This window comes from Ammospiza caudacuta, chromosome 1 (genome assembly GCF_027887145.1).
Source record: "Ammospiza caudacuta isolate bAmmCau1 chromosome 1, bAmmCau1.pri, whole genome shotgun sequence".
Taxonomy (NCBI): Eukaryota; Metazoa; Chordata; class Aves; order Passeriformes; family Passerellidae; genus Ammospiza; species Ammospiza caudacuta.
In genome coordinates, this window is record NC_080593.1 from 17,138,798 (window position 1) to 17,166,188 (window position 27,391).

Below are 27,391 nucleotides of genomic sequence, written 5' to 3' on the forward strand. Positions count from 1 at the left end.
TGAATTACTAGGACAATATACTAGAAAAATTGCTGGAAAGGGTGCTTTTCTAAAAACTGATTTCTGTCTGAATCTGTGGCTGGATTGAGGGTGCTACAGAGGTCAGAATAGATGATCAAAAAAGATTTTCAAGAACAGCACACTGTTCAGAGAGAGGGAGAAAACAACCATGCAAGAGCACATAGCAGAACACTGAAGTTCATAGAAGCTTCAGGTAAAATACTTAAATAGTTTTGATTTAAAACACCCCAACTTTGTCCTTGCTGACAAGGGGAAATTTCCATTTGTTGGTGCAAAGAAGGAGCAAACTGTGCATAACTGCCTGAAAGCCCCAGTACTGCAATCTCTGGTTTCATCAGACAGTGCAGCAACCCCGATGCTGCTGCTGGCAGCTCTGAGCCAGGGGAGCTCCCTGGCAGATTTGCAGCCTTTGTGGTGCTGTGCTGTTTACAAAGCCATGGGCTGGGCCCAAAGAGCAATGATCAGGAGTGTACTTGGAGGCCAGTAATTAGTGGTGAATGCCAGGGGTCAATACTGGGACCAATCCTGTTTAACACCTTTAGCAATGGCCGGGATGACAGGCAGAGTGCAGAGTGCACCCTCAGCAAAGCTGCAAATTACACAAAACTGGGAGTGGCTGATATGCCAGAGGGTGGTGCTGCCATCCAGAGGGACTACAGCTGGCTGGAAAAATGGGCTGACAGGAACCTTATGAAATACAACAGGAGCAAGTGCTTAGTCCAGCACTGGAGAAACTGCTCCAGGCATCAGTATGTGCCAGCTGGGAGGCAGCTTGGCAGAAAAGGATCTGGGCATCCTGGTGGACACCACGTTTAACATGAGCCAGCAACGTGCCCTTGCAACAAAGGCCAGTGGTGTTAGAGGCTTCCCTTGCAACATTATCCCTTCCTGCATTATCCCTTTGGGGTCAGTGAGGTGATCCTTCCTCTCTGTTCAGCACTGGAGAGGCCACACCAGGAGTGCTCTGTCCATTCTGGCTACATGAGAGACGTGGATAAACTGGGGAGAGTCCAACAAAGGGCCACAAAGATGATCAAAGGCCTGGAGCATTTCTGAGGAAACACTGGCACAGGTTGCCCAGGAAGGTGGTGGAGTTTCCCTCCTTGGAGACAATCAGAAGCTGCCTGTACACAGTCCTGGGCAGCCAGCTTTGAAGTGTCCCTGGCTGAGCAAGGGTGTTGGACCAGATGACCTGCAGAGCCTTCCTTCAACCTCAGCCACTCTGTGCTTCTGTGATTTACCACAGGAGAGAAAACTGTACCATGAAAACTAGCAAACATTAAAAAGCTAGAGCAAATTCAGATAATTCTCCTAAGATCCACACACGTGCAAACTCTCTGCAGTCTGACAGAGGAAAAAGATGTAAAAGCAAACAGAACCAGGTGTGAGGCTGAAGTAAGCACACAGTAACTAGAGAACACTCACTTGATCTGATGCTTAGAGAGTTGAGAAAAGGCAAAATCAGAGTTCAACTGCCCTTCAGCTGAAGGAAGTCAAGGTAGATGTTACAAAAATACCATAGTAAGGTGCTAGTAAATGCTAAATATAGGTGACAGATGGCACTCTATAAAGGATATGATAGGCACATCTATAAAGGATGTGATAGGAGAAAAAATTCTCATGACAGAATGGGACTAGGAAGTCTAAAAGCAGTGAAAATGGCTCAAGAAAATATGAGGAGTGGGAGGATCAAAGAATGTTATGGAGATGCTTCCAAGCTATCCAGCCTCACCCGCTTGAGTATGCTCAAAATTATTTATCCTGCATCACATTTCACAGATTTAACATAAATTGCCACATAGAAAGCATACTACATACAAAGTCAAATTAAGCAATACTTTCTCATACTGACAAACATTCAAGGCAAAGAATTTTCTGCCCTGTCTAAATAACATGATAATATTACTTATTGGTTTAAACAGGTGACACACAGTGTATGTGTTCAATTGAATGCACATATTTACCTTCTCTTTCTTTGGTGATACACATGGACCAACCACTGGGCAATAAATGGCCAAACAATAGCAAAAGCTAGAACACCAGGAGAAATTTCAAAGGGCCACCATGACGGTTTCTAAGGAAAACAGAAAAAAATTCCAGTGAGCAATATATGTGCAAATATTGAATACCACCCGTATACTTTTCATCACTTCAAAAGAAAATAATAGTAAGACCATAAGAAAAGATTAATCTATAAAGTAATTTCCTCAGACTGATTATTTTTTCTGTCCTAGTCAAGGAAGAGACAACACAAAAAGCACATACCAAGAGCTAGAGATAAAATATTCAAATTAATCTTTTTTCACAGTTTACACTTTTTACACATCATAAAAACAGTATTTTACCTTGACAGAGGAGGCAGGCTGGTAATTTGACTGTAGTGTTGCAGATTTTGCCTTTAAATAAAAACAAAGACTTTTAAGTATAAAATGAAACTGCAATTAAAATTTTTCTTCTTCACAAAACAAGAACATGAGTTTTTTCATCTTGTGATGGCTTTGCAATCTGTATATATCACAGTTTAATGCACAGAACCACCCCCATGTCATCCCACATAGCTGCTAACTTGCCTCTCATGTTTCCACTACTCCTTATAGTAATTTTATCACTTCTCTGTGTCTTAGAAAATGAAGCAGTGTCACTTATTGGACCTCTTTACAGTTTTTGAAGGCTCCCCTGCTCCAGTTGTCATTGCAACTTTCTCAGCTCTGGTCTAGTCCCAGTTCCAGCCCAGAGCAGAAACCCCAGCAGTTTAATTTGCCTGCTTGCATGTCTCAACACCAGTCTCTACTAAGGTCAAAACCACTGCTTTAGTTTGCCTGGGCTACAGCTACAGGCATGTCTAACACCATAAAGGAAAGAGAATACTCTGTTCCATGTCTTCCAGGCAATCCTGAAAATGGAAGTATCAGAATCTTCTCAAGACTATTCCCATACACTACTGTGGTGCTTCCACAAAAGCAAAGCTGCTGGTTTTCTAGGTCTGTCTTAATTTATGTAAACATGAAACAGAAGCTTCTGTTTCTCGTTTGGTAAGGACAGCAAGCACAGCATGAACTGCTGGGGAAGAATCCTTTACTACTTATATTGCTCAGGCAGAGATAGAAAACCAATCTGTATTTAACCAAACATTAGATTCTTGAATATCTGTGATGCAGCAAAATTATAGTTTTAATAAATCCTTTTCTGTGGCTGCCTTAGATTTGGAGTGTGTGCATCCCACAGGATATTGCTTGTACAGCTTGCTTATTCTCATGCAGATCAAAATATATCAGCAAGTCAAACAAAACCAAACATTTTCAGGTTGCTGGTTCAACTATATTCACAATATGCTCTATTGAAATAGAAAGAAAAAAGAAACACTGGATCAATAATGTCTACACTTGCTTAAGAGTTCTATTCACTGGATGAGGACATGGTGTACAATTCCAATAAAGCTGGATTACTTCACGAGGAAAGAAAGCTATGAACAATCAGGTCTTTTGCATCCTGAAAAATGGAATCTGAATTCTGCCTGTGAACATTTACCATCTGAAAGATTAGGATAATTTCTTGCTTTCTTTGAAAATGCTTTGAATTCTGTGGGATCATGCATTAAGAATATTAACTGTGGAGTGTCCATATAGAGCCTGTGTAATGTGTATCAATAACTATGGCTAAGATCAATCTGATCAGAAATCAGTGAAGTAACATATGGTTAATTTCTAGGTAAAAAACGCGTGGTTTTGCTTACACGTACCAGAGTTACAAATTGTACTGCTAAGAGTAAGTACCAATAGGAAGTTTTAAGCTGGACTCAACTACAAAATGTGACTGAAATGTCTTTACAGTTTAAGAAAATATTGCCAAAAATTTTAATGAAAAAGCACAAAAATATCCAAAGACATTTAATAAAAGGTGATCAAATAACTCCAAAGAACAGTACCTGTGATGCTGCAACAGCCTCCAGCATATGCAGCCTCTGCAGGACATTCTGCATGTCCTCCTGCAGCCGCATCAGCACCACTGCAATCTGCTCATTGAGGCTGCCCTGGGGGCCTCTGTCGGAGCCCCAGCGCTCGCCGTCCCCTCCGCCGCCCATCTGCCCGCCCTGGGCACCGTCTCCCAAAGGCTGGAGTCTGTGCCCTGCTGGGAGGGAGGAGAAACAGAAACACCAAACACGGAATGGGCTACAGCTCTACTGAAAAGGTTTAACATAAGTTGAGTTTTCTCCCTCAGTTTTCACCCAGGAGTGTGGTGGTACTCATCACAGGCTATATTCAGACAGTTCAGCAGCACTGCAAGGTCACTGAAATGCCATCTGAGATGTTTCCCTACAGCCTTAGTGTGACAGTATCATCCAAATTCCTAGAACTGCAAGAACATTTACAAAAAGCTAAAGAGTTCAGCAGCAAATTCTGCCCTAGTAAAAAGTAGGATTCGTCTTAGTATGTGTTTTAAGTTTGGCAAAGTCTCCAGCTGGAAAACAAAGATCACAGGAATACAGTGAGGAGAAAAGATAATTATTTGAAATTGACAATACTCCCTTGAACTAGGTACAACTACCACTAACTAGCCTGTCATGTTTCTGCCTGTAAGTAGCAAACTTCAATAACACAACAAGAGAGAGAAGAGGAAGCAGTTAACTATAGTATGTTCTTTATAATAGTTTTCAACATAAATGTTTTATTTGGATTTTCCTTTTAATTTTTCCATCTGATTACTTATAGGTGCTATACAAAAAGGCATGCTATATATAAGTAAAATACTTTCTGCCTTTTTTTTGTTTTACAAGAAAAACTGATTTTATCCTTGACTTTACAGATCTTACCACTGGAATATTGTGCTGCTTGTAGGTGACACTATCAGAAGTGTTCTGGAATTAAAAAGTGCAGAGGTACAACATAAACTGAACATCTGGGCTATTATGTGATTAAGAACCATTAAATTTTAAGAATCATAATGGCTAGTATCAGAATCACTCAAAGGTGTGGCTAACATTCCAATTACATACAAAACAATATGTCACTTTCCATGGCATTCCATGGTTTCAAACAAACCATCACAGAGATATAAATGCATATGTATTTTAGCAGTAAGTATATAACTTCTAAAGAAATTCCTCTCAGGCACAGACTAGTTTTGAGGACCACATTTCCAAAAACCCAGGTGCCAGAAGCAGTAGCTGGAGTGAGTTACCAACTGTAATAGGTATTTTTTATCTATTTTTATTGTGAAGAGCAGAAGCACTGTACACATGACTGTCCCACTGGACAGTGCTGACAGGTGCTTCTCAGACACCAGTAATTTATGGCAGTGAGGAGAGTGCAGTACACAAATGCAGGGTCACAGTACCTCTCCCTCTTCTGACACTGTAGAAATCTGCTTTTTCTCCACCTTTTTTCTCCTTGTGAGGACCCCCATTACTGGCTTTGCCATCTTCTCCTCCACATTTGACTTCACCTTGTTCTTCAGCTACTCCCTCTCCAGTATTTCCAGGTTGGAGATTCCCATAAGTCGTGCAAGTGCGCCTTGAAAAATCTGTATTTTCTAACAGAGGACTGTGATCTACATCCAAGAAATGGGATGAATGCTTTAAAGATCCTTTAGCTGATGTGATGATCTCCAAGGGCTACAAATTAACATTAGCAAGTAATTAAATTCTGTAAAATATGACAGTTAAACATTAAAAAGGAAAAAATATCATCTTTACTTTCACATAAAGAAAATACTTTGCCCAGAATTAAGACTTCTTTTAAGGGGAGCAGTTGTTTTCCTGTAGAATATACTATTGTCTAAATGTTATTTCCAGATTGAGAAGGTGTTTCAGGGAAATCTCACAACAGTGATACCACAGGAATTTCTTTAGACATTTCCAACATACATTAATACTCAGTAATTACTAAAATACAACATTAATGTCTAAAACCATTCAATTTTCCCCTGTAAAAGTGGCTTTGCTTCCTAGACAGTGAAATGGCCTCTTCCCTTGAATTTGGGAGGCACGGCCAGAAGGCCCATGCTGTCAGCAGCCCTGGGCAGGCAGTGTTTGCACTCACAGCAAAGAGAGCACACAGCTTTCATCAGCCTGCTCCAAACACCTTGGCTGCACCTGCACCTCACAGCAAACAAAGGAAAGGCAGAGTATTCTACTGATTTCTCATTTAAAACTGGTGCTACTGCAGGAAGACAGTAAGGTAGGATGACACAGATGCTGTTCAGGTTCTGCACTGGGGCTGTCTTGGTGGGTGATTCAAGCACCCCTTGGCACAGGACAAGGTCAGGCCCTTGCACAAGGATATGTTGAAGCAGCTTTGGGACCTCAGCTGAAAAAGAACTTCATGGAGAAGTCAAAATAACCAAAAGGAGGGGCAGTGAAATGGAAACTGCTGCCCAAATTCGTAAAATAGCAGTTCTGGATCATCAGAACTGAAGGCCAGAGGGCTGGCTACATCTTTTCCAAGAAACTGCTGTATTTATTCAAGCTGTATTTATTTATTAAGTGAACCTCTTCTAGTTTGAACTGATTGACCTGTAGTTCTACCTGTGTATTTCTTTACATATACCTTAGTTACTTTGTGCAAAACTGGAACTTTCCTCATGCAGGTTGGGAAACTCTGACAACTAATCCACCCGCTTCAATTGAAGAATTCAAACAAGCTTGAACAATACACAAGGTTGGGAAATCAGCTAGATAAGACAGCTTGCAGCACTTCTATCAAATTACATTTCCCAATATGCTTTATTAGTGGGCAGAATTTTGATTTGTTAAAATGAACTTCCTACATACTCAGGAAAGAGCCAGACAAGAGACTGATGCAATATTTGAGTGCCTCTGGCCTTTCTGATCCCAGGCACCATTCACACATTTCTCTCCAGAATCAGGAAATGAGGTTTCTGAGTACAACCTACAAAGCCCACACTTAACCTAGGCCTCTAAAGAAGGTCCAGGCCAGAAAGCCAACAAAGATTACAGTTCTGAGTAGTAATCAGCAGGAGCACAAATCCAGTCCAAGCTGTGGCAGCACAGGTGGTGCTCACATTTTATAGGGAAGTCAGAGGTGTACATTATGACTGAAGAGAATACAAAAGAACACAGAAATCCTTGTAATACCCCACTTCTTTAGACCAAGGCCACTTGCAGGCACTGGCCTACAGGACACCTGCTAACACTTATTTCTTTATTCTAAGAAACAAATGCAGAAGTCATCAGGCCAGAAAAAAAGGCAAGCAAAAAGTGAATTGTTACAAAGATACTTCCCATTTGTTAAAAATAGCTGAAATCTGGTCCCTACATATTATGAGACCCTACATTAATTTGCGGACACAGACCTTAGTTTCTTTGTACTGATTTTCCTTTTTTGAAAATTGTTTCCTTGTACTTTTGTTTTTGAAGCTTTGTCCTCACAAAAATTCTCTGAGGGCCTCAAGGCTTTTAGATTAGCAGTAACCAAGTTGTAAAATGCTGGCAATGAAAGGAACAAACCCCTCTAGTTCAAACAGAAGGACAGTTTGCATGAGCCACATCATTCACCTCTGCATGTCCATGTTCACTTGACTGAGAGGAACCTGGTATGCTGCTTATTAAAAAATAAGCAGCATACCAGCTTCAAAATATACCCAGGAATACTAAACCCCTACCTCTTCTAGTCCAAGCTGCTCCATAGAGTCACAATAAACTTCACTGTCTGAATCACTGGTTAAGTGCTGAGCTGCTGAGATCTCTTCAGTATTCTCTTCACTTGCACCTGCAGAGAAAGAGGGATAGCACACATGGTCTGTAAATGTGAGCCAGTTGAGCCACCCTGGCAAAGACTAGAGCAATGAGTTAAAATGTGTAGGTGAGCATCAATTCATGATTCTTCTATCTACAGCTGTCATCCTAAACATGGATTCTGAATAAAGATGTTACATTAACTTAAGAATTATAGAAAACTTTTGCTAGTGGGAAAACTATACTTTATATTGACATTTCTGTATTATAAATTTTAATTCTGCCTTTTTCATTACCCTCTCCTTCCTAAGCTCAGTATAAAGCAGTTTTGGCTAAAGTTACATTAGTATTAAAAATACATATTCAGATCCCAGTTTCAACAAACTGGCATTTATAAAATGTTCAGCTTTTCAGAATGATAAACCAGATATAGGTGACTTTTGTTTGACTACAAATTCATTTTCAAAGGCAAATAGTATTTGCATAGGTAGTACAATGATATTACAAGAAAACACTTCTATTTCTGTGGGTTTAGCCCTCTCTGTCTCTGAATTCCCCTTTCTTTCTGTAAGACATACTAAAAGAAAGCCTTATTTTTAACTGGAATTAATTAATTTGTTTTAGTATTTTGTCTTCATATTTCTGCAACTGAAAGACACCATTGCTAGTCTCTGAATCCTGGGATTAAGCTTCCATAGAAAGAATATTTTTCATGAAAAACTTGTGCAAATGAAAACACAGTCTTGGAAGGACAATACCTTGATGAGCAGCATTCTGAGCTATTTCTAGGCTTGGCTCCATTTTATTTGTTTCTTCCTCTGGGCTCAAGCCATTCAAGGCAGATTTGGTCTGGATGCCATTCTGCATATCTGGGATAAAGCTGTCCTTGTAACAGCCATTGCTAACAATGCCTTCCAAATCCTTAGCAGCTGCTGATTCAGGTTTCACATTCTTATAATCTGTACAAGAAAAGAAAACTTTGCAAAGAGAAAGCTCTATACCTAATAGCTCCAACCATATCTCTTCAAGCAGCTCCCTTACTAAGGGACTGTATGTGTAATGTAGCTGCAGAACAAAACATGGAAATGCCCCTATATTCCCATTTGTGTGGATTGTTCTGTTCTTGTAAAAAGCAAAAAGAGCAGATACTCAAAACATAAGTAAGTAAATCTGAAGTAGGTGTTTCTTCTAAACGAAATAATAATCAAAATGTCCTTGGAGGACATCTGTATAGAATTCTAAATATGTCATTGCATTTGGTTTTTACTAGATGCTGTTATTTCAGCATCCAGTTCTTTATGGACCCTCTAAATTAATCTCACTGAAAGTTCTGTTTTATTGTCTCTGAAGAAAAAATAGTAATTTTCAATTCTACTCTTACAGGCCATGTAATCATTCATAGCTCTTACAAAAAAACACTGGCAACAAAACCCAAAACAATGCAGGATATAGATATTTAGATAACCTTTTGAAAGAACTTGCTAGGCAAGTCAAAAATCATATGGCATAGCTTGCAAATTTGTACTAGTTTTAATTCTTACAGCCTAGAATTACAGTCTGAAACACAGACACCTCTCACATATACATTCACATATATTTCCATCTAATTCCCTTGAAAAAGCATTCATGATACTTTGGTATTTTCTGCCACTTAGGTGGCTGAGAACATCTCTGGGACACACAGAGTTACCTTTTCCATTTATCTGCACTTCTTTTTCTTCCTCTTCACGGAGCCCTTCTTCTTCTGATTCTGCTCCACTATCACTGCTTTCAGCTTTTCCATTTACAGCTTTTATAGCTGGAGTGGAATTCATAACATTACTAAGGTCTAAGAAAAAAGCAAAGGGAAAAAAAATATTTTAAAGGAAACAAACACACACCACCACTACCACCCCCAAAACTATCAGTCACAGTTCTACAGAAGTATGTCCATATTAGAAGATCTACCAAATAATGGCAGCTTATTTCTGTAAGTTCTTTATTAACTGGTTTCATGTTTTTCTTTTGTGGCCCATCACTGAGTGCCTGGCTGCTGGTGCAGATATTCTCAATGACTCTGGGCAGCCTTCAGGGAAGTGACTGCAGCCACTTGCAGAAGGAGTCTCAGACCAAGCTTGTTACTGTATTTAGGTTACAGCTGCAGCTGGGGCTGATGTGGTGGCCATGTTCTTTTAAACCCAGAAATCACTTTTTAAACATAATTTCCCTTTTGGGCTGAAATGCTTCAAACCTACTCACAGTTCAGAGGCAAATCTTGAAACATATTCAATTATGTGAACAACAGAATTCTGAATAAGGTAAATACAATATTCTACACATCTGCTGTAATTTAGGCAGATGCAAAATATGGTAAGATTATTCACATTTCTACAGATCTTCACCTAACAAATGACACATGGAAATAAATTCCCTGATTTCAGTGAAAAAGTTGATGAAATTAATATATACACTGAGCATTTTTTTCATAAATATTTAAAGAAAAAAATATTGAAATAGACAAAGTAACTTCCAAATCCCTGTTTTCTACATCTTTGATCACTCCAAGGATGACAATTTACTGTAACTACTATAACTGTACAAAAAATTGAAAGGTAAAGATTCATTAAAAAGATTAAGTATATAAAGGACAATTCTACCATCTCCTGTAAAAAATATTATGGCTAAATATATCCTGATGATCATTTAAGCCTACTATGTTAGGACAGAGTACAAAGGTACAAAGAGAGGACACTTTCTGTGAGACACTTGGACAGATTACATGTTGGCTCCAAGGCTGAAATCTGACTGTTTTAATTGTCACCACAGCATTTCATTTGCATAATTTCTACATTCCCTTGTCAGAACCTTGAAAGATTTATTCTCACATTTGGGATTAACATTAAACTGCAAAATAATATCCAATTACACTGGAGTTACCAAACCAGCTTCGCTACTTTCTCTGCTCCATGGTAATTTAAGCTAAGGCTTTTTTCTACTTTAACCTTCCAATGAAGAGCCTTCCCACAGTTCTCTAGTTTCCAAGCTTATCCACAGCATTTTAAAAAGAGAAAAAAAGGTAAAATAACTTCTTGTACAGTAACAATGACTATGTTAAATATTAAGTTCACTTTAGTTTTATTGCAAGGTAATGTTTCTGTGGGCACCCTGCATCACTGCTTTGGATTGATTTAATCCATCTCTTTATCTGAAGATTAAAAGACCCCTGCTTTTCTGTAAAATGAGAAAAGGAAAAGGAATTGTCTATCTCATACACTACAAGAATATAAGCACCTGCTCATTTTCTCCTCATAGGTGGTCACTACTTATTTGCACAGAAATTTGCTTCATGAAAGAGAAATCCCAACATAGTCCCATTTATTTTCTCACAAGTGTGTTTCATGAATTGCGAATCCCAGTTCTCAAGATGTTTTTCTGAGAAGCAGCAGCCCAAGAAGGATAAGGCAGCAGTTATGTCCTCACAGCATGAGCACTAGGCACAGACACAACCCCCTTGGCACTGTGAGGCACACATCACCCTTCCCTTTAACAACATGGGGGTGGGGACACAATCATCCATGTGTCCTACCCAGCCGTAGGAGTGAACAGGAAAGACAAGACCAGGAGGAACATTGAGTTGTGAAGGGAAATTAAAACTGCAAAGCTCCTCACCCTACCAAAGACACTGCAAACAGCCCCAGCTACACCATAAGCCTTTTCCTAAGATTTACTTTTCTTTTTGAAAGGAATGTTTTTGAACATTCAAGCATGTTCTTTCTTCACCTATTTGCAGTAAGGAGATTATTCATCTGGGGAAACTTCTGAGTGATCTATTACATACATTTAAAATAAGAGGAGGAGCTGAGAGAATGTATCAACAGTTACAGATTTGTGGTATCACACCACAGGACACCTGAACAACTGAAATCCATCAGGATCCCATTTCTTCCACTAAGTCATTCTTAACAGCAGTGCTCCCAAAGACCACAAAGAGGCATTGCTTTGATGCAGTCTCCAAGAACACAACCCTGTACAGAGTTTGGCCACATGAAATGCCAGGCCTAATTGTGTGCTTTTCCTCAGAACCCTTACCCTGCTATCCTCATCAGCTCCATCCCCAACTGCTTTTACTACACAGTAAACCCACAGCCAGCTGCCATTCTCACTGCTCTGAGTATCTGCTAAGGAACCACACATGATGGTCAATCATCAGTTTAATCCTGGGGGTGACGGGTTTAAAGATTAAGCAGAGCCAGCTAGCAGTGACTTCTACATCCCCTGCCAGTAGGTTAATGGCTGTTCCCTGAGGAATGAATATTCACAAGTTAAGCTAGCTTTTAAAACCTTACTTGGTTTGTGCTAATCCCACTCAGCTACCCCTCAACCCTTTATTTCATCTACTCACTTCAACTGCACGCAAAATGTTAGTAGCTTTTTCTGTTGCCCTACTTTAGATACTGTAGAATTCCTCTTGGTTTATTATTTTCATCTCACCACATACAACATCAAAATGTGAGATTTGTGACAATTTTTTAAATCAAAGCTGTACTGTTTTTTAGCCATAGAAGGAATTCTATTCTGTAAAAGCCTGTGGTGTGGGTTTGGGGTTTTTAATGCTAAATAGTAGGAGCAGTGTAACAGCAACAACTTGAAATAGAAGGAAAGATTTGACCAAAAATAAGGCAAGATGGAAAGGATGTGAAGAACAAACCTGCAGCTTCTCTACCAGCTTTCACCAGATGTTTATTTTCTAGTATCAGCTCTATTAAGGAATTTCCTACAAGCCATTCTAAATATATTTCTTTAAAGGCATCACTACAATTCTCCTCAAGGACCTGTAAAATGAGGCTAAGTTTCTCAATAGTAAGTGATTTTTAACTCTTCACATATTTCAACGCTGTTTTTGTTACCCAGATGGGAGTTCAGAATTTAAATGCCTCTGTACATCTGCCCCAGCTTGAAGGTCATTTGACAAAGGAGACCTTGCCTAGCAGGTTTTTCTCAAATGCCTTGTATTTTTGTTTTATGAACAGGCATGTAATTCTTAAACAAAATTAACATGCACTGCTAGACCTGTACTGATGGTTAGCCCAGTACACCACAGTATCATCCTCACACAAGTTCCACAGCCTCTCACATGCTTTGAAAATCTGCAACAGCACATGAAAGGTGGGATAAAACATTTAGCTAGCTGTGTACACCCTCACTGTTCAATAAAAACTACATGTTTTCATGAAATACCATAACATCTGCTCAATAGCAGCAAAATCTTAACCATTGCCTACACTTGTATCACTTTGTGTAGGATCTCCCTGCACGCCTGTGTTTGTGTTAATTCTCAAGGAGTCTACATGCTGTACAAAGTTGTTTTCATCATCAGGTAACTGTAATTACTTTCTAGCCATCACCCCTTGATGTTTCATGCTTGTTACTGATCCAGGTAGGCTCCCTACTTCAATTCCAAGTTTGTGCAACCATGTTCTGCCGTTTCCAATACACTTGGTTACACAAATCCCCACCTCATTTTGAAACTGATGTACCAAATACTGCAAGGAGCAGTGTGTGCAGGAGACAGAAGTGGTACATAAAAGCATCTGGGAGCAATAAACTCTTCAGCTAGACCAAGAGTTTTTATTCCCTCATTTCCTTGCATTTTTTTTAATATAGGACACTATATAAAAATAGATCTATATCACTATATTGAAAAGATATTTTCTTCTTTACAAAGAAAATGTCTGAGGGCCCAGCCTGCTCTGCAACATCTGTTCTGCACTACTCAAACAAGCAACACAAATAAGAAGAGATTTTATAAGAGTCTGTAAGAAATGCAGACTGAAAAATCTAAAAATCACTACTTTAACTATCATGGTTTTATTTCTTTTAAATTTAAGTGCATTAGGTACAAGTTCTCTGACAAATGTACACCCTAAGCACCCACATACTGGGACATCCACATCTTCCTCTACAGAGTTTTCCTTTTATTTTGGTGGTTTAGTCTTCCTAAACTTTACAATAACAGAAAAAGCCTCTCCTCATTTTTATTTTTCTTTTAATATACTCCAAAAGACTATAACCTTGTTTTGTCAGCATTCATCTCTCTGCTCATGTGCCTTTCAAGCTGTTACACTACAAGAGATGACTCTGTATTTAATAAAAAAAATTAATCAACAATAGTCACATCTTTATTTACCATTAATAAACATTAAAACAATAGTCTGTGGATAAGAACAAACACAGAAAACAGCAACTTCTCAGACATTCATATTAACTTGCAAGTACAGTATTTAGGATTACCGACTAGTCATCCCACACCTTTACACTTTTCAGTATCCAAGGAGTTTCTCATCTCAACCCATATTGCCAATACCTTTTCCAAAGGATTTTCAGAATATGTGCCATATAAATAAGGATACCAAGTTTTGGGGTTGACTTGGATACATTTCCCATCTCCCTGACGCTCCTCAGCCTTCTGCAGTAGAGACAAGGTGCCTGGGACTTCCTGCAGAGAGAAGCCCAGCAGAAGAGCAGCTGCTGCACAGGCACTCCCAGCACTGGCAGGAAGCTCCAGGGTGCCCAGGGCCAGCAGCACACACAGCTTGGTTACACAGGACCAACGATCCAGGCTTTGCCAGCTCTGTCAGCACCTCAGCAATGGGTGAGAATGAACATGAGGAACAGCTGCTCCTTAGATGTTGGAACTTGAAAGCACAGTAACATCATTCCAGGATCCAGGATGTCCCCAAGCCTGGTACTACTTCCCCCCGGAGGAGAAAAACTTGCTAAACTCTTTTCTGTGCAGAAGAGATAGTCATCATTTGGAATTTTCACTTTGCATGGCAGCTAGGAAGGAGCATTATTCACTCTTGAGTTTTGTCCCAGAAAATACACAATGTGAGTGCAGTGAATTCAGAACCCTATAAAGAAAAGTGAATTATACTTGAAAACAACACAAGGCCACATAGCTGAGACGCACATTGTAGCCTTGAATTGTAGCAATCAAAAATTGTTTTGCCCTGTATCAGAAAAAAACCAAAAATGAAATAACATTAAGGTCATATTCTCCTGCCATCTGCACCAAGCCTACCATCTGAAATGTCTTTTACAAAGCCCATATCAAACACAGCCTCAGAGGTAAAACAAATCGCTTTTCTATGCATCTTAAAGGCTATAATTAATTAGTTTTGCTACACAAAGTTAAATACAAAACACCAGAATGTGTCCACTGGGTACTTTTCTGACAGCAATCAAGATGTGACTACCAATGTCTGACCTTCCCCAACCTCCTACACCCCTATCCACTTCTTTGTAGCTTGTCTTTGTACAACAGAGCTCTGAGAAATACCAATTCCAGTTCTTTTGTCACAAGATCTTTACAATAAGACAGCTAAAATACAAGACACCAGAATTATCTGGCAAGTGGGTACATCTTCTAAATTATGAAACCTGAAGAGCTTTTGACATTTACTTTGCCTTTTGTAGGGAAATCTTGTGTAGCTGGAAGGAAAAAATCCAAGTTCAACAACCAATTATGCACCAAAACTGTTACTGTTGACTCAACCCAGCATGAATCACAATACAGACAAGCTTTTCTTTCCATGGAAGAAAACGTCTCATAGCTCCCTCCACTTATAAAGAAACAATTTTTAATCTTACATTTTACCATTTGGATACTTTGCTGCTCAGCCTGTGGCAATACATTTTCTGATCTCTTTGTATGAGAGGGGAGCTGTTGAAATACTCAGGCTTAGAGCTGCACTGATGCTCTGCCCTCATTTCCAGCACTGTTAGACAGCACTGACATAAAGCCATCAGCTTGAAGTCGAGTTCACAAAGGAGGCTGAGATTTGGTGTGCAAAGCATGAAGCAGGTATAGATTGCAACAGCACAAGCCATGGCTTGTTGAGTCACTGATTCCACATCTCCAATGGCACTTGCTGGCCCAGCCCTTAATCTTCTCTAATAATCCCATCCTGCAGCAAATGCTGGAGAGAATGTTCTAGACACTTCTGAAGGCCAAATTACTGTGAATTTAACAAAAAGTATTTGTATAGTAAGTTTCACAGTAGCCTATCTAAATATCATTTGTAACCTTGATTATACCTGTTAATTTGTAATTGGAAACTAGAAAGGGAGAAAAGTTTAAAGGATGGGATTTTAAAAACCTCACTCATCCACATACCCAGCAGCTTCTCCTGCCTCAATGCAACTCCTCATTGTGGTGCAGACACTAACAGAACCTAATAAAGCCCTGCAGCTCAGAGCAACACAGATTTCAGCTCTTTTCCTCCTTCTTATGAATGACTAAGAACATTCATTGACATTGAGTTCTGTAAAAATCCTAATGAAGAAAGGTGGAAGGAAAGGGAAGGAAATCTGTTAACCAAGTATCTTCCTGGTCAAAGAGCCATGAAAAAGTGAGCTTATGAAGCCCTAGAGGGTGTTTCAGAGCAAAGGCTCACACACAAGCAGAAAGAGCCACCAAATGCCCCACTAGAAAGCAAAGACACTGAAAAGAACCTAAGATGGTCTTTGAGAATACAAAACTATTTGAACAGATAAACTACTCATACAAAGAAACTCTCACAAACATACTCATATAAAGAAACGCAGTTGGAAGATATATTGCATTTTAAGAGTAAGAAAAGTATTTCTACCTGGAAAATAGTAATTAGGAACAGACTCTCTTTTTTCAAGCTGATCCTGTACTAACTACTGCCTTTGAAACACAAATGTTTACATGTGTTTGCTTGTTCTAAAAGCATACAGACCTCAGTGAGTATTGTCTTTTAAACCTTTCTCCCACATCGAATGCAAGAAGACACCAAGCAAACTGTTAAACAGCTGTGTCTGCCTGTGAGCTGGGCCAGCCTCTGCCAGTCACAGCAGCAGTGCCCTGCACGGGCTCCTCCTTCACAGCCTGTGCTGCCATCAGCACTGCCCCAAACCAGCACATGCAGCACTGCACAGCACCTTGCTTCAGCAGACTTCATCTGGTGCCACTGCAACACAGCTGGGAGAAAAACAGTCCTTAGGAAGCCAAGGTATAAGAGTATAATAATGCTGAAACTTCCTACAGCCTCTGCAGTACTTAACTTCTTGTTACTGGAGGCAACATTTGGTTTTCACAAAGGTTTATAACATGACTGCTACTCAGCATGCAGGCAAAGGGTCATCTTTATTTGGTAGGATTTTGGAACAGATGAAATGCCTTTTCACAAAGCAGAAAGATTATACAGAAAAATTCTACTGAACAACCAGCAGACAATTTTCAGATACTTTGCTTAGTTGTTCAGATACCTCAACTTAGTGTAGGAGCCTGTCAGATAGGGATTTCCTTGCTCCCTTTTTGGATTTACTCTCATTCTGAAACAAAAACATATCCACAAACATTCTCAGGGAAACATTCTGAAGGATGAATTGGTTCTGAAGCTCTCAATATTTTCCAGCCCACATCAGATCACTAGGTGCCAATCCTAGCTCACCTTTGGCTTCTTCAGCCATCATAAAACAAGAAAACTTGAATGCCCATTCTGTAAAATTCACATTTACTGAGCAATGGGGTTTTGAAGCTTCTTTGCCTTTTTAACATAGACTTAGACATCAGATTTCTTATGCATTTACTAGAAGGTGCAAAAAAGTTAAAATGCTACTCTTTTAAAGCACCTATGTGTCTCTCTACTCTTCCAGCAGCTACAAACAAGTCTTTTCTATAATGCTGCAAGAGTTACCTCTTCCTTTCTGCAGTGCTATGTCAGCTAAGAGCCCACTTTCTTCTTTGAAGTCCAGTATATCATGTACCCAAAAATAATTTGTCAATGACTCTGTATGTAAAGAAGCACTTCATATTTGTCAGAAAGACACTACTGACACAGCTTTCCAGAAAAATCAAGCTTCTCACACAGCTGCAGGGTGACCTTTCCAAACACTACCCAGTTTTTATGCTTTCAAAATAACTCTTAGATTTGCTCAGCCTATTGGAGTGAATTCTTTATTTTTTCTTTCTTTACCAACACATTCAAGTCTGGGTATTTGGAACCCATGGATCCAGTAAGTTCATCCTCATTTTCTAGTAGATGTTACAAGTCATTGATTTCAATGCTGGCATGTCAGACTTCTGTGTTCTTTATTAAGGACCCACAGGCTCTATTGATTCAGAAAGGCAGTGTTTCAATGGTTTGTATTTAACATTTTCAAAGATCCACAAAGACTAGAAATGCAATTATAAAAGGCTATACTTTTCTGTTGAGGCCAATCTGTGAGAGACAATACACAAGCCATAACTGATGTACACTGAGCTTACAGACAATTCTCTTCCACTAATTCAAGAAACTGTTGATTTTGAGGCAGTGGCATACAATTCCTAAACAATTAGATAATGATCTGCATACAGATTAAAGTTTGATGGAAGAAGGGAAGGCAAACTCAAAACAGAATGGACCAGAAGATGGAGGTACAATATGAAGCAAGGCAGTCAAGAGAAGGGTCCCAGATTTCAGAAGATACCAACTGCCTGCCCTTGAAAAGCATGCCTTCCACAGCAGAGTTTACAGACTGTAGGGGTTTGGGGGTGAGGAAAGAAACAAGACTGGATAAAGTGACACAATCAAAACATAACCATGTGTCAATTTTTAACAGTATTGTCACCAGTGTTTACATCATCTCAGACAGACTTGGGTCCTTTGGTTCTATTCTTTATTGTGTATCTGAAAGACTGAAGGTAACCATGCTTCTATACTTCTATGGAATATTTTGGTATCTGTGCTGTAAACAATAATAATTATTTCCAGCTTCACTTTTAATCAGGGAAGTGGTAAGAGCAATAAAGAAAGGGCTTCAAAACCTTAAATGCAATGGTAAAGTTGTAACATACAAGGAACTTTATGAAAATCTGTCCTAATTTATCATGGCATAATCAGGTGTTGCACCTGTAAGCGGCATGAATGATGACATATCACTAGAATTACTGCAGAACAAGGTAATTATTACAGAACAAGGTAAAGCTGAAATCTGCTGTTCTGTTTAACTTACACTGCCTTATGTTTAAACTGCCTCTTTAAAAAACAAGTATGCTAGATTTGTTATGGAAATAGGTACAGTTCAACTTCCATGATTCTCTGTGTCATTGTTTAAAGAAGTGGCTTCTGGCACTGTGCCACAGACAGCAAGTCCAAGTAAATCCTTATTACACAGATCACTGACCTGAATCTACTGATACTCTTACCCACCCATCAATCCAGCTGTCAGGCAAACCTATTGCATCCCACACATAAAGTGTACACAACTTTAGTTGAGAAAAAAGTCACACCCACTTTCAAAATAACCATGTAAAAACTTCTACCACTACTTTTCCCCCAAAACAATGAAAATTTATTTCTGTTTCTCTGAGGCTTGATAATAAAACCACATTCCTTTAAGGTAGGGGGAAAAAAAACCACATACAAAAGGCAATTTAACCAGTTGACTCATGCTTCTTAAAGACATTAACCAATTTATACGTGCAATGGATTTAGTTTTTAAAAACAGTTTCAAGTTTTGCCCTGTTGCATTTCAGTTTTTAAATGTCATTTTAAGCCAGATTTAAACAACTGTAAGACTTACACAACAGCCTTATGAACACATTACCTGTAACATAATAATTGGTATGATCAAAACATTCTCACAATGGTATTGCTAAATAAAAATTAACACACTGACTTTTATGCAGTTGTGATACCACTAGGTTTGCCACCCATCAGTAATTTAAAATATTTAAATATTCCCTTCACGAACTTGAGCCTCAGAAAACTTGAGAAGCCATGACTTTTTAAAAAGCATGAGGTTTGATTGTCAATTTTTTTTTTACATTTTAGATTAGATGACAGAGCTGGATTACCAGAACTGTATTCATTTTGACAATCCACATCTACATCAGAACATATCAATACACATTAGTTGTTCATTTTCTTAATGAAAAGGCACAAACTAGATTTGCTTGGCAGAGTTGTTTTAAATACTCTTCTTCCCTCAGCAGCTCAAAAAACCTGCTGACTAAATGTGCAGCTTCCTGGACCTAATCACTTCAAGAGTAAAATAAAACAAAACCCAGCCTAATGAGGTGGCAAGCCCAGAAGTCACAAGTGTTAGCAAGAAGTTCCTACAGCACCAAAACAATGGAAATTATGGTTTTACACATAATTTATTATTCCTACCTTCCAAATACTTAGAGACTTTCTCCATTCGAACTGCCATATAGCAAAGAGAACGAACAAAGAGATGCAACATTTAGCTTTCAAATCATTTACAGATAAACAGCCCCCAAAAACGCTGAGTTATGATTATTAGTAGTACAAAGAAAGTTATTTGTCCGAACCTGATGTTAGGTCAGATCCTCTGTTCTTTTTATCTTCCACTATCTCATAGAACGGGCCTATTACTTGGAGTAACTCTTCAACTTTGTCCGTCATTGGCATACTCTCAAGAATCTGCACAAGTCCAAGACATGAAGCATCTTATGAAACAGCATTTCAATCATTCATTCATTTCAACTGATTTTAAAACTGCTGGTTATTGCAAAACTCTGTAACATTTCACTAAGTCATCAAACTAGTTATTCTGATTTTTGTTTACCTTTTTTAATTACGGGGAAAGAACATAAAACTAAGTTACTGAATAAGAATCTTATAATAATATTAATTTTTTTCAGATGAAGATGAGATGAGAGAGCTAATGCATTTGCCAACACTAAAACACAGGCTTGACACAGTATTTATTAGTAAACCTTGAAACCCATTATTTCTTCAATTTTGAATTAAACCATCTCAAAGTTCAACAGGCTGCTGTTGGCCAATATAACTGTTTTATAGACAAGTCTTTCCACAGAAAAAATAAAATGGAAAAACTTTTTTGTCTTAGAGGATTCTTTGTACTGTCAAACCCTGCTGCCCTCAATGCAATGTAAGAAGCAGATCAAAAGTGCTCTACTAGGTCCTTCTAGGTCCCAAACAAAAATATGGGCATAATACAGCAAAACTGAGACAGCACAAAGATCCACTTAGAAGAAGAACAAACTAGAACCAAGTTCTGCTCTTGAAGTCATTTGGAGCATTTCTTCATTTTAAGTTACAAACACAGTATCTTTGATCATATGGTAGGAATGCATAATCTTCAATCTAAAATAAATTAAAGAGAAGAGGTTCAATAGTTGGATACTATTTTTAAGGCACATGGTATTACTGTCCCATTCTAGTTTAAGTCCTTTCAAATAACCTTTTTGCCAATAGCTTTGTTCCTCTTTCATCCTCTACATTTTTAGTTATCATATTTTAAAAGTAGCAATAGCTATAGGTAAAAACACAGGTTGAAGCAAACTAACAGCTACAGTGCACCTCCTCCTCCTAAGGGGCACCAAGAAAGCAACAGGTGAAGGTACATGCTGCCACAGAACATGCTGCTCAAAGGCACCCAGCACACCAGCAAGCAGTAGGAGCAAAAGCTGCAGCATTATTGCACAGAGCAGGGGCTCCAGGCCGGCAAGTCAACACCTAGCAAGTCAACACTTGCAAACCAGTCAAGGATACCAAGAGATAACAATTCTATCAACCTGCAGTTTCACTGCCACTTCTCTGATCTGCTCAGTGTATGTAATTCATTCTGTCTTTGTTAGGGAGGAATACTCAGATACACAGAGCTGGATATGAAACACAGATTGAACAGTTTTGTGATTGCCGATTTTTTCATTTCAGTAACATTGAGAGAAAGAAGCCTTTTCTAGAATAGACTTGTATTTGTTATGCAGTTATTGCTCTAGTCAGCTCTGTAAACTGTTTCACAGATGCATTTCTGTGATGTCTGCACATTACTGCCCTTCATGTATTCTAAACAGACCTCAATATATTCCGTGCTACTTATAGCACTTAGAATTTTTTTCTAACTGCTAGCTTTTAGGTGAGCACAAAAAGAGAAAATACTTTCACCAGCAAAAGTAACTGCTTGCTTATTATAGCCACTAGGCTTAATAAGCAATCTCAAAAATTCAAAGTGAAAAATAAGTTATTATGTACCCTGATTTACTGTTTTCCTTGGATGTCACACAATTCATATATATACTCATGTTTTAAATTAGAAACACCACATAGTGTTAACACTTCATGCTATGATATCACTTATTTGTAATACATAAGAAAACAATATATCTGAAATGTAAACAAATTCATTTAAACAGCATTGCAAAATAAATTTCAGAAATGCTACCTGAAACAAACTAACCTTGAGTCTGAGCTCGGGCGCATTTTGTTTATTTTAACTAAAAATAATACATTTGTGCTCATCTCTCATCAGCATAAAGCTCACCCAGACACATTCCCAACTGTGATTTTCAAGGTTGCAACATTAAGGAGGGAAAAAACCCCAAAACAAATTTGGGACTTTGGAACAGGGTCATCTGATGCATGCATAGCCCAAACACAATGTGCAAATGCCAGGGAATGCCTTAGGGCTGGGAGAATATGGCAGGCTTATACACCCTTAAACACAGTCCTGGGATATCAGCATACAAGTGGGGTTTTGTACCCTCAGACAACAGCAGACTGGCCACAGTAAGTCCATGAGAATTAGTGCAGTATGTGCTGATAGAACAACCCAGTGGATCCATCTGAAATGCACTTCCATTGACATTGCAAGTAGAATCAATTGGGATAGAAAAGCAGAAGCTAGGATTCCAAATGTGAGAGCTGAAACAGCACCAAAGCAGGGTAAACAGATTCCCCAGTTTCAAAGCTGAGAAAGGCAGGAAGTCATCTGCTCTCTATTCCCTACACATAATCCACACAGAAGCAGAATATTTATGGTTCATTAGGGCCAAGGAAGCAAACGTCCTCACAGGAGGCTTACTAGAGTTTTTTTGGAACAAACATTGCAGTTTCACTTGGTTTTACTGTCCTGACCAAACCAGTTATTGCACTGAAAAAAACCCATGAGGTAATCTACTGCAATATCACACATATTGAATTCAAGGTTTGAAATGAAAGACTAAACCTTGTGGCACACATTCAAAGGAATTGTTAAAATTTAGTGGGATTTTTAATCAAACAAACAGTATTTGGCCTTCTGGGTTTTCTGGAGCTGCTTATTTTCCAGTTTAGAGCAGATACAGTAATAGCAGCAGGAACTAAATTACCAGAACTACAGACAGGAAAAAGAATAGCAAATCAGACTCCAGCTCCTTGCCTAGTAAAAATTTTTGTTGTATTGCCCATTAAACAAATTCAGAGTTTGGTGTCAAGATAGTGGCCTCAGAAAAAAGCAAGTGTATTTGGAGTAGAACTTTTTCACTTTGATTCAAACCTCATTATAATAATAGATTCCAACTATACTTTTGTTCAGATTGACATCAAATAATCTTTAAACTGGAAAAGTAATCTCTAAAAGTTTCAGAGAAAAGACTGCAGTGTAAAGAGTTAGTTAAGAAATGACATGAAACTTTTAACTCTGTTTACTTTAGTTAATGCTGCAATTCCTGCTTAATATGGTAACTGTGACTCAATGCTAATAGTATCACTGCAACTATAACATTCATGGAATATTTTTGTAACAAGTACAGAAAATTCAGGTTGCTAAGTTCTTCCTGAAAAATAGAAAATTATTACATTTATATATTGGATTATATTAATGTTTTCTGTCATAAGAGTGAGACCTTTTCTCCTAAAATTCTTCTGGAAAGTTGCTTTAGTCTCTTTTCCAGAATAAGGATCACTTACCTCTCTCAGCTCTAAGAACTGAGGCACTGTGCAGTACAGTTTTTTCCCTTAATGCCCCCTTTACCATTATTTCAGTATTTCACTTTCTTTAGCTTTGCCATTTAAGCTTTGTATCAGCTATAGCTATCATGTTTCTCTGAAAACAACACAAATTCTGTGTTTTGAAGGAACTTTGTAATTTTCTTTTCCCCACAGGCCAAACAGCATAGTACTGAAATGTAACAGTTCACATAGGGGATAACTCATTTGGAGCTTTGGCAGCAGCAGTCAGCAAGACTCCCCTCACATTCCTCTATTCCTGTAACATTTCTTCTAGAAAATCTCTTCCTTAGTAAACATACCTTTTTCATTTCATCAACATAGGCTATCATGGCATCTTCTTTGGACATGTTTCCCAAGGCACTCCAAGCATCCCTAGGAAAGAAAGTCACATACACCTTCAGTATCTTTAGGGCAAACTGGATTTTTTTCAACTTGGCCTTAAGTAGGTCAGTTATGTAATGTCCAAAGTTACTCTGATACAAGTAAAACGCAAGAATGATTCACATTAATTTTTAAGTACAAATATATAATTTGCTAAGATAATCACACAGTGGAAGAAGCAGCAACAAACTGAACAGACTGGGGACTGAAGAGTTCCTCACTGACTATCTATGATTATGTACCCAGTAAGTTGTAAATAAGCCCAGATAAAAGACACATGTGTTACCCTTCTGACTAAGTTGTGTTTAAGATCCTGTGCTGTATAAAACAAACAGGCCCAGATACCTCAGCCAGCACTTACAAACAGCTGTCACTGAGGTAGAATAAGCCACAAGGAAAATCTGTCCTTTTTTGAGTTTAGCAGCTGGGGAAAGACACATCAGCCTAGAAGGCAAATAGTTACCACAGCAGCTACTTATGACCTAAATAAAATCTTCCCCTCTCCAACTCTGCAAGACAGCAAACTCTAACCAAATTTATTAGTGTTGCACAAGGCATCTCTAGACCACAGACTGCAATAAAACAGTTCCTCAGTCTCACACATTATTTGACATTCCAGAGTACTTGTCCCACTCATCAAAAACCACCAAGGTTGGTGGCTCACATTCCAGCTACAACCAGCCAGGTGGATGAAAGCTCCCAGCCCTAGTCTATCCCCTGCACTCTGCCTTGGGGAGGATGAGGAAGGAGAAAAAAGTCCTAGGAATAATGTTTTCACAGATTCCTAAGAATACCACGACCACAAAGACAACGATAATATTTGTTCTTCAGGACAAATTATCATTAAAATATTACAAGCAAAACCTTCACATTGGCTTCTCAAAGAGAACTTGGCAATTTGGTGAATCAGAATTCTTCCCAGGCCAAGGCAAACACAGATAGTGGGAAGACCTGCCACTGAGCAGACAAACCAGAAAGACATAAAGCCAACCTCCCCATCAAGAGCCCAAAGCTATATTAGTGGTTGCCAGTGAGCACTTATTTACTTCAGGCTCACATCACACAAGAAAACTCAAGGAAGAGCTCCAGACACCCCTCCACATCACTTATTCTTCAGAGCACCTAAGACTTCATTGCAAAACACGGGATAAACACTGCAGAGGTACCATGATGGTGGTTGTCCAAGAAAAACCTGACCACCTGCATAATCCAAGGGAACGTTTCCACCTGCAACTCTGAGAAGTGATCAATTATCTGAGTTAGAATACAACAGAAAACTAATTAAAGCATAAAAGGTTGTAAATGTTCTTTTTATTTAAAAAATGAAGCATTTAGAGAGTTTCCTTCTGCAAGTGCTAGTCTTCTGAACATAAAAAAAAAAATCCCCAAAACAACAACTCATGAAAAGTTACCATTTGTATCTACCAATTGGATCCCAAAATCCAGGTCGAGGAATGTTACAGGGTCCTTGGGTTGCTTGCTTATAAAAGCTATAGAACTTGAGCATCATTTCATTCGTTGGCTGGAATGAACCTAGTGAAAACATTTTAAAATACAATTAAAGTGTCATCAAGAATATTAGTGAGTATTTTACAAGCCTAATGGTTCTGTGAGAAAACAGCCTGCAGCCTGTTAAAGCAGTACAGTATAAGTCAACAGAGAACATCTTCACATCATTTATCTGAGAACCAGCACCACTGAAAATATTTACTATACAAACAGCAAGTTTCAGATGTAGTTTAAAGGACTATAACCTTTCCTACTGCTAAGGTCAAACTCCACAATTAGAATAAAAAAAGGTAATAAGTAACATCAAGCCGATGTCCTTTCACTCAGTTTAAAGGGACACGTTTGGCTCTAAGTAAACAAAGTATCGTGCAAGTCACTTTATTGTTAACAAATGGTAACTTACTGCGAGCCTCCAGAAGTTAAAAAACAACAACAAAAAAATCCAAATAAACACAACCCAAACCACGGCCCTCTGCAGTGTTTTTGTTTACCTTAGGTATTTGACAACTTTCAGTAAAAGTTTCACCGTACCTCCCGATTTGGTTTCTCTTCTTCCTTTGTGGAACACATTTTTGTACAGGTAAAAAATGTAAATATAAAACTAACAGCTAGCAGGGAAGATTCATAACCAATCCACTAAATCAAGTAGCTTGAGGTTGGATTCTAATAATTAAAAGCTTACAGTGACATTTACCTCAAAAACATCCGATTTTACTTTACACCAGAATTAATGGTGTATGTAATAAATGTTTTTAAAATTATCACAGCTCTTATCAAAAGGATAAGTTCTGTGGTTTTTTTCCTTTTCCATTTTGTTAACTCTTTCAGCAGAGGGGAACTCACGGTAACAGCTTTGTTAAAGCAACTTCAGGGTTTCAGGGAGGCTGAGATCGCGGGGAGCTGACAGATCCCCCGGTCCAGGCGCCCGGCTGAGGAGCTCCAGGCAGGGCTCAGAAGGCCCCCGAGCCGGGGCTCCCCCGACAGGCGGGGAGCAGCACTAATGCCGAGCTTTGCAGCGGTTCTCCAGGGCTGCTGGGGCGGCCCCGCTACCCCGAGCCCCCGCGACCGAGCCCCGCCGCCCGCCGGGCCCTGCCCGCTCCCGGAGCCGCCCGGTACCGATGGCGCCGCTGCCGCCGGACCCTCCCGCCGCACTCACCATTTTTGGGCAGGCTCTGGATCACCTTCACGGCCGCCTCGAACCTGGTGGCGTGCAGAGAGCCGGTCTCGGCCATGGCCCCGGCCCCTCACCGCCTCCTGCTCGGCTGCCGGGCCGCGTCCGGCGGGGCAGGCTCGGCTCGGCTCAGCGCTCCCGCCGCAGCCGCCTGCACGGGAGCGGTGCCGGGAGGAGCCGGGCCGTACCCAGCCCCAGTCCCAGCTCCACCAGGACCGGTCCCGGCCTCGGCCTTGCCCCCCGCCCCCCTGCACCCTCCCCTCCGGCGGGGCCGGGACAGCCCGCCCAGCACCTCGGACCGGCCTCGCCCCGCACCCACGGCCAGCCCCGCTCTCAGCTCAGCCCAGCCCAGCCCAGCCCGACCTCCGCCCCGGCCTCAGGCGCCCATGTTACGTCTCCCACAGCAGCTCCCTGCCCTTCCCTCCTCCCGCACCGCCCCGAGGCCGCGGGGGCACGACGGGAAACGTAGTTTCTTTGTCTTTCCTTCCTCTTCCTCCCCTCTCTCCCCTGTGCTTGTATTGCTGCAATACGGGGAAATTTGAAAACGTGCCATTGCCATATTCCACCCGTTTTATGGACCTCAGTTATCTTCAGGACACTTACCACCTGGCAGCCTGCTGTGCTGCTGCCTCCCCTCCTCACAGCCGTCCTCATACCCGCACCTAGTCACACACAATTCACCTAAATTACCGCTGTAGACACATTTTTTGAAATAGTTTGAATGACTCCTATTTCCATTAAAATTTTAGGCATGCCTAGAACCCAGGGAGCAGCTATTTCCATGGTATCCAGAGATGTGGGTGAATACCAGCACAGTACTACCAGTTAGCTCGGTAGCTTATAAATGAATGTCCTTATTCAAAA

At 39.8% G+C, this 27,391-nt stretch overlaps 1 protein-coding gene across 9 annotated transcripts in view; it reads right to left on the reverse strand.

Moving 5' to 3' along the window:
• ACBD5 (acyl-CoA binding domain containing 5) overlaps window positions 1-26,926 on the reverse strand; it is a 30,332-nt gene extending 3,406 nt beyond the window's left edge. Inside the window, exons 1-13 of one of the 9 annotated variants that reach the window (XM_058820835.1) lie at window positions 26,891-26,926; window positions 26,513-26,678; window positions 25,260-25,380; window positions 23,766-23,838; window positions 20,040-20,151; window positions 19,879-19,911; window positions 9,405-9,542; window positions 8,473-8,673; window positions 7,642-7,748; window positions 5,356-5,632; window positions 3,947-4,149; window positions 2,367-2,417; window positions 1,986-2,095 (exon numbers count right to left, since the gene is read on the reverse strand). In XM_058820835.1, coding sequence (XP_058676818.1) covers window positions 1,986-2,095; window positions 2,367-2,417; window positions 3,947-4,149; window positions 5,356-5,632; window positions 7,642-7,748; window positions 8,473-8,673; window positions 9,405-9,542; window positions 19,879-19,911; window positions 20,040-20,151; window positions 23,766-23,838; window positions 25,260-25,380; window positions 26,513-26,588 — 1,502 coding nt within the window. In that variant the 5' untranslated portion in view covers window positions 26,589-26,678; window positions 26,891-26,926. Of the gene's footprint in view, window positions 1-1,981; window positions 2,096-2,366; window positions 2,418-3,946; window positions 4,150-5,355; window positions 5,633-7,641; window positions 7,749-8,472; window positions 8,674-9,404; window positions 9,543-19,878; window positions 19,912-20,039; window positions 20,152-23,765; window positions 23,839-25,259; window positions 25,381-26,512; window positions 26,748-26,890 lie in introns of those variants that run through there. The other 8 variants (XM_058820841.1, XM_058820827.1, XM_058820842.1 and 5 more) reach the window with 8 other exon arrangements.
• Window positions 26,927-27,391: the final 465 nt, after the last annotated feature.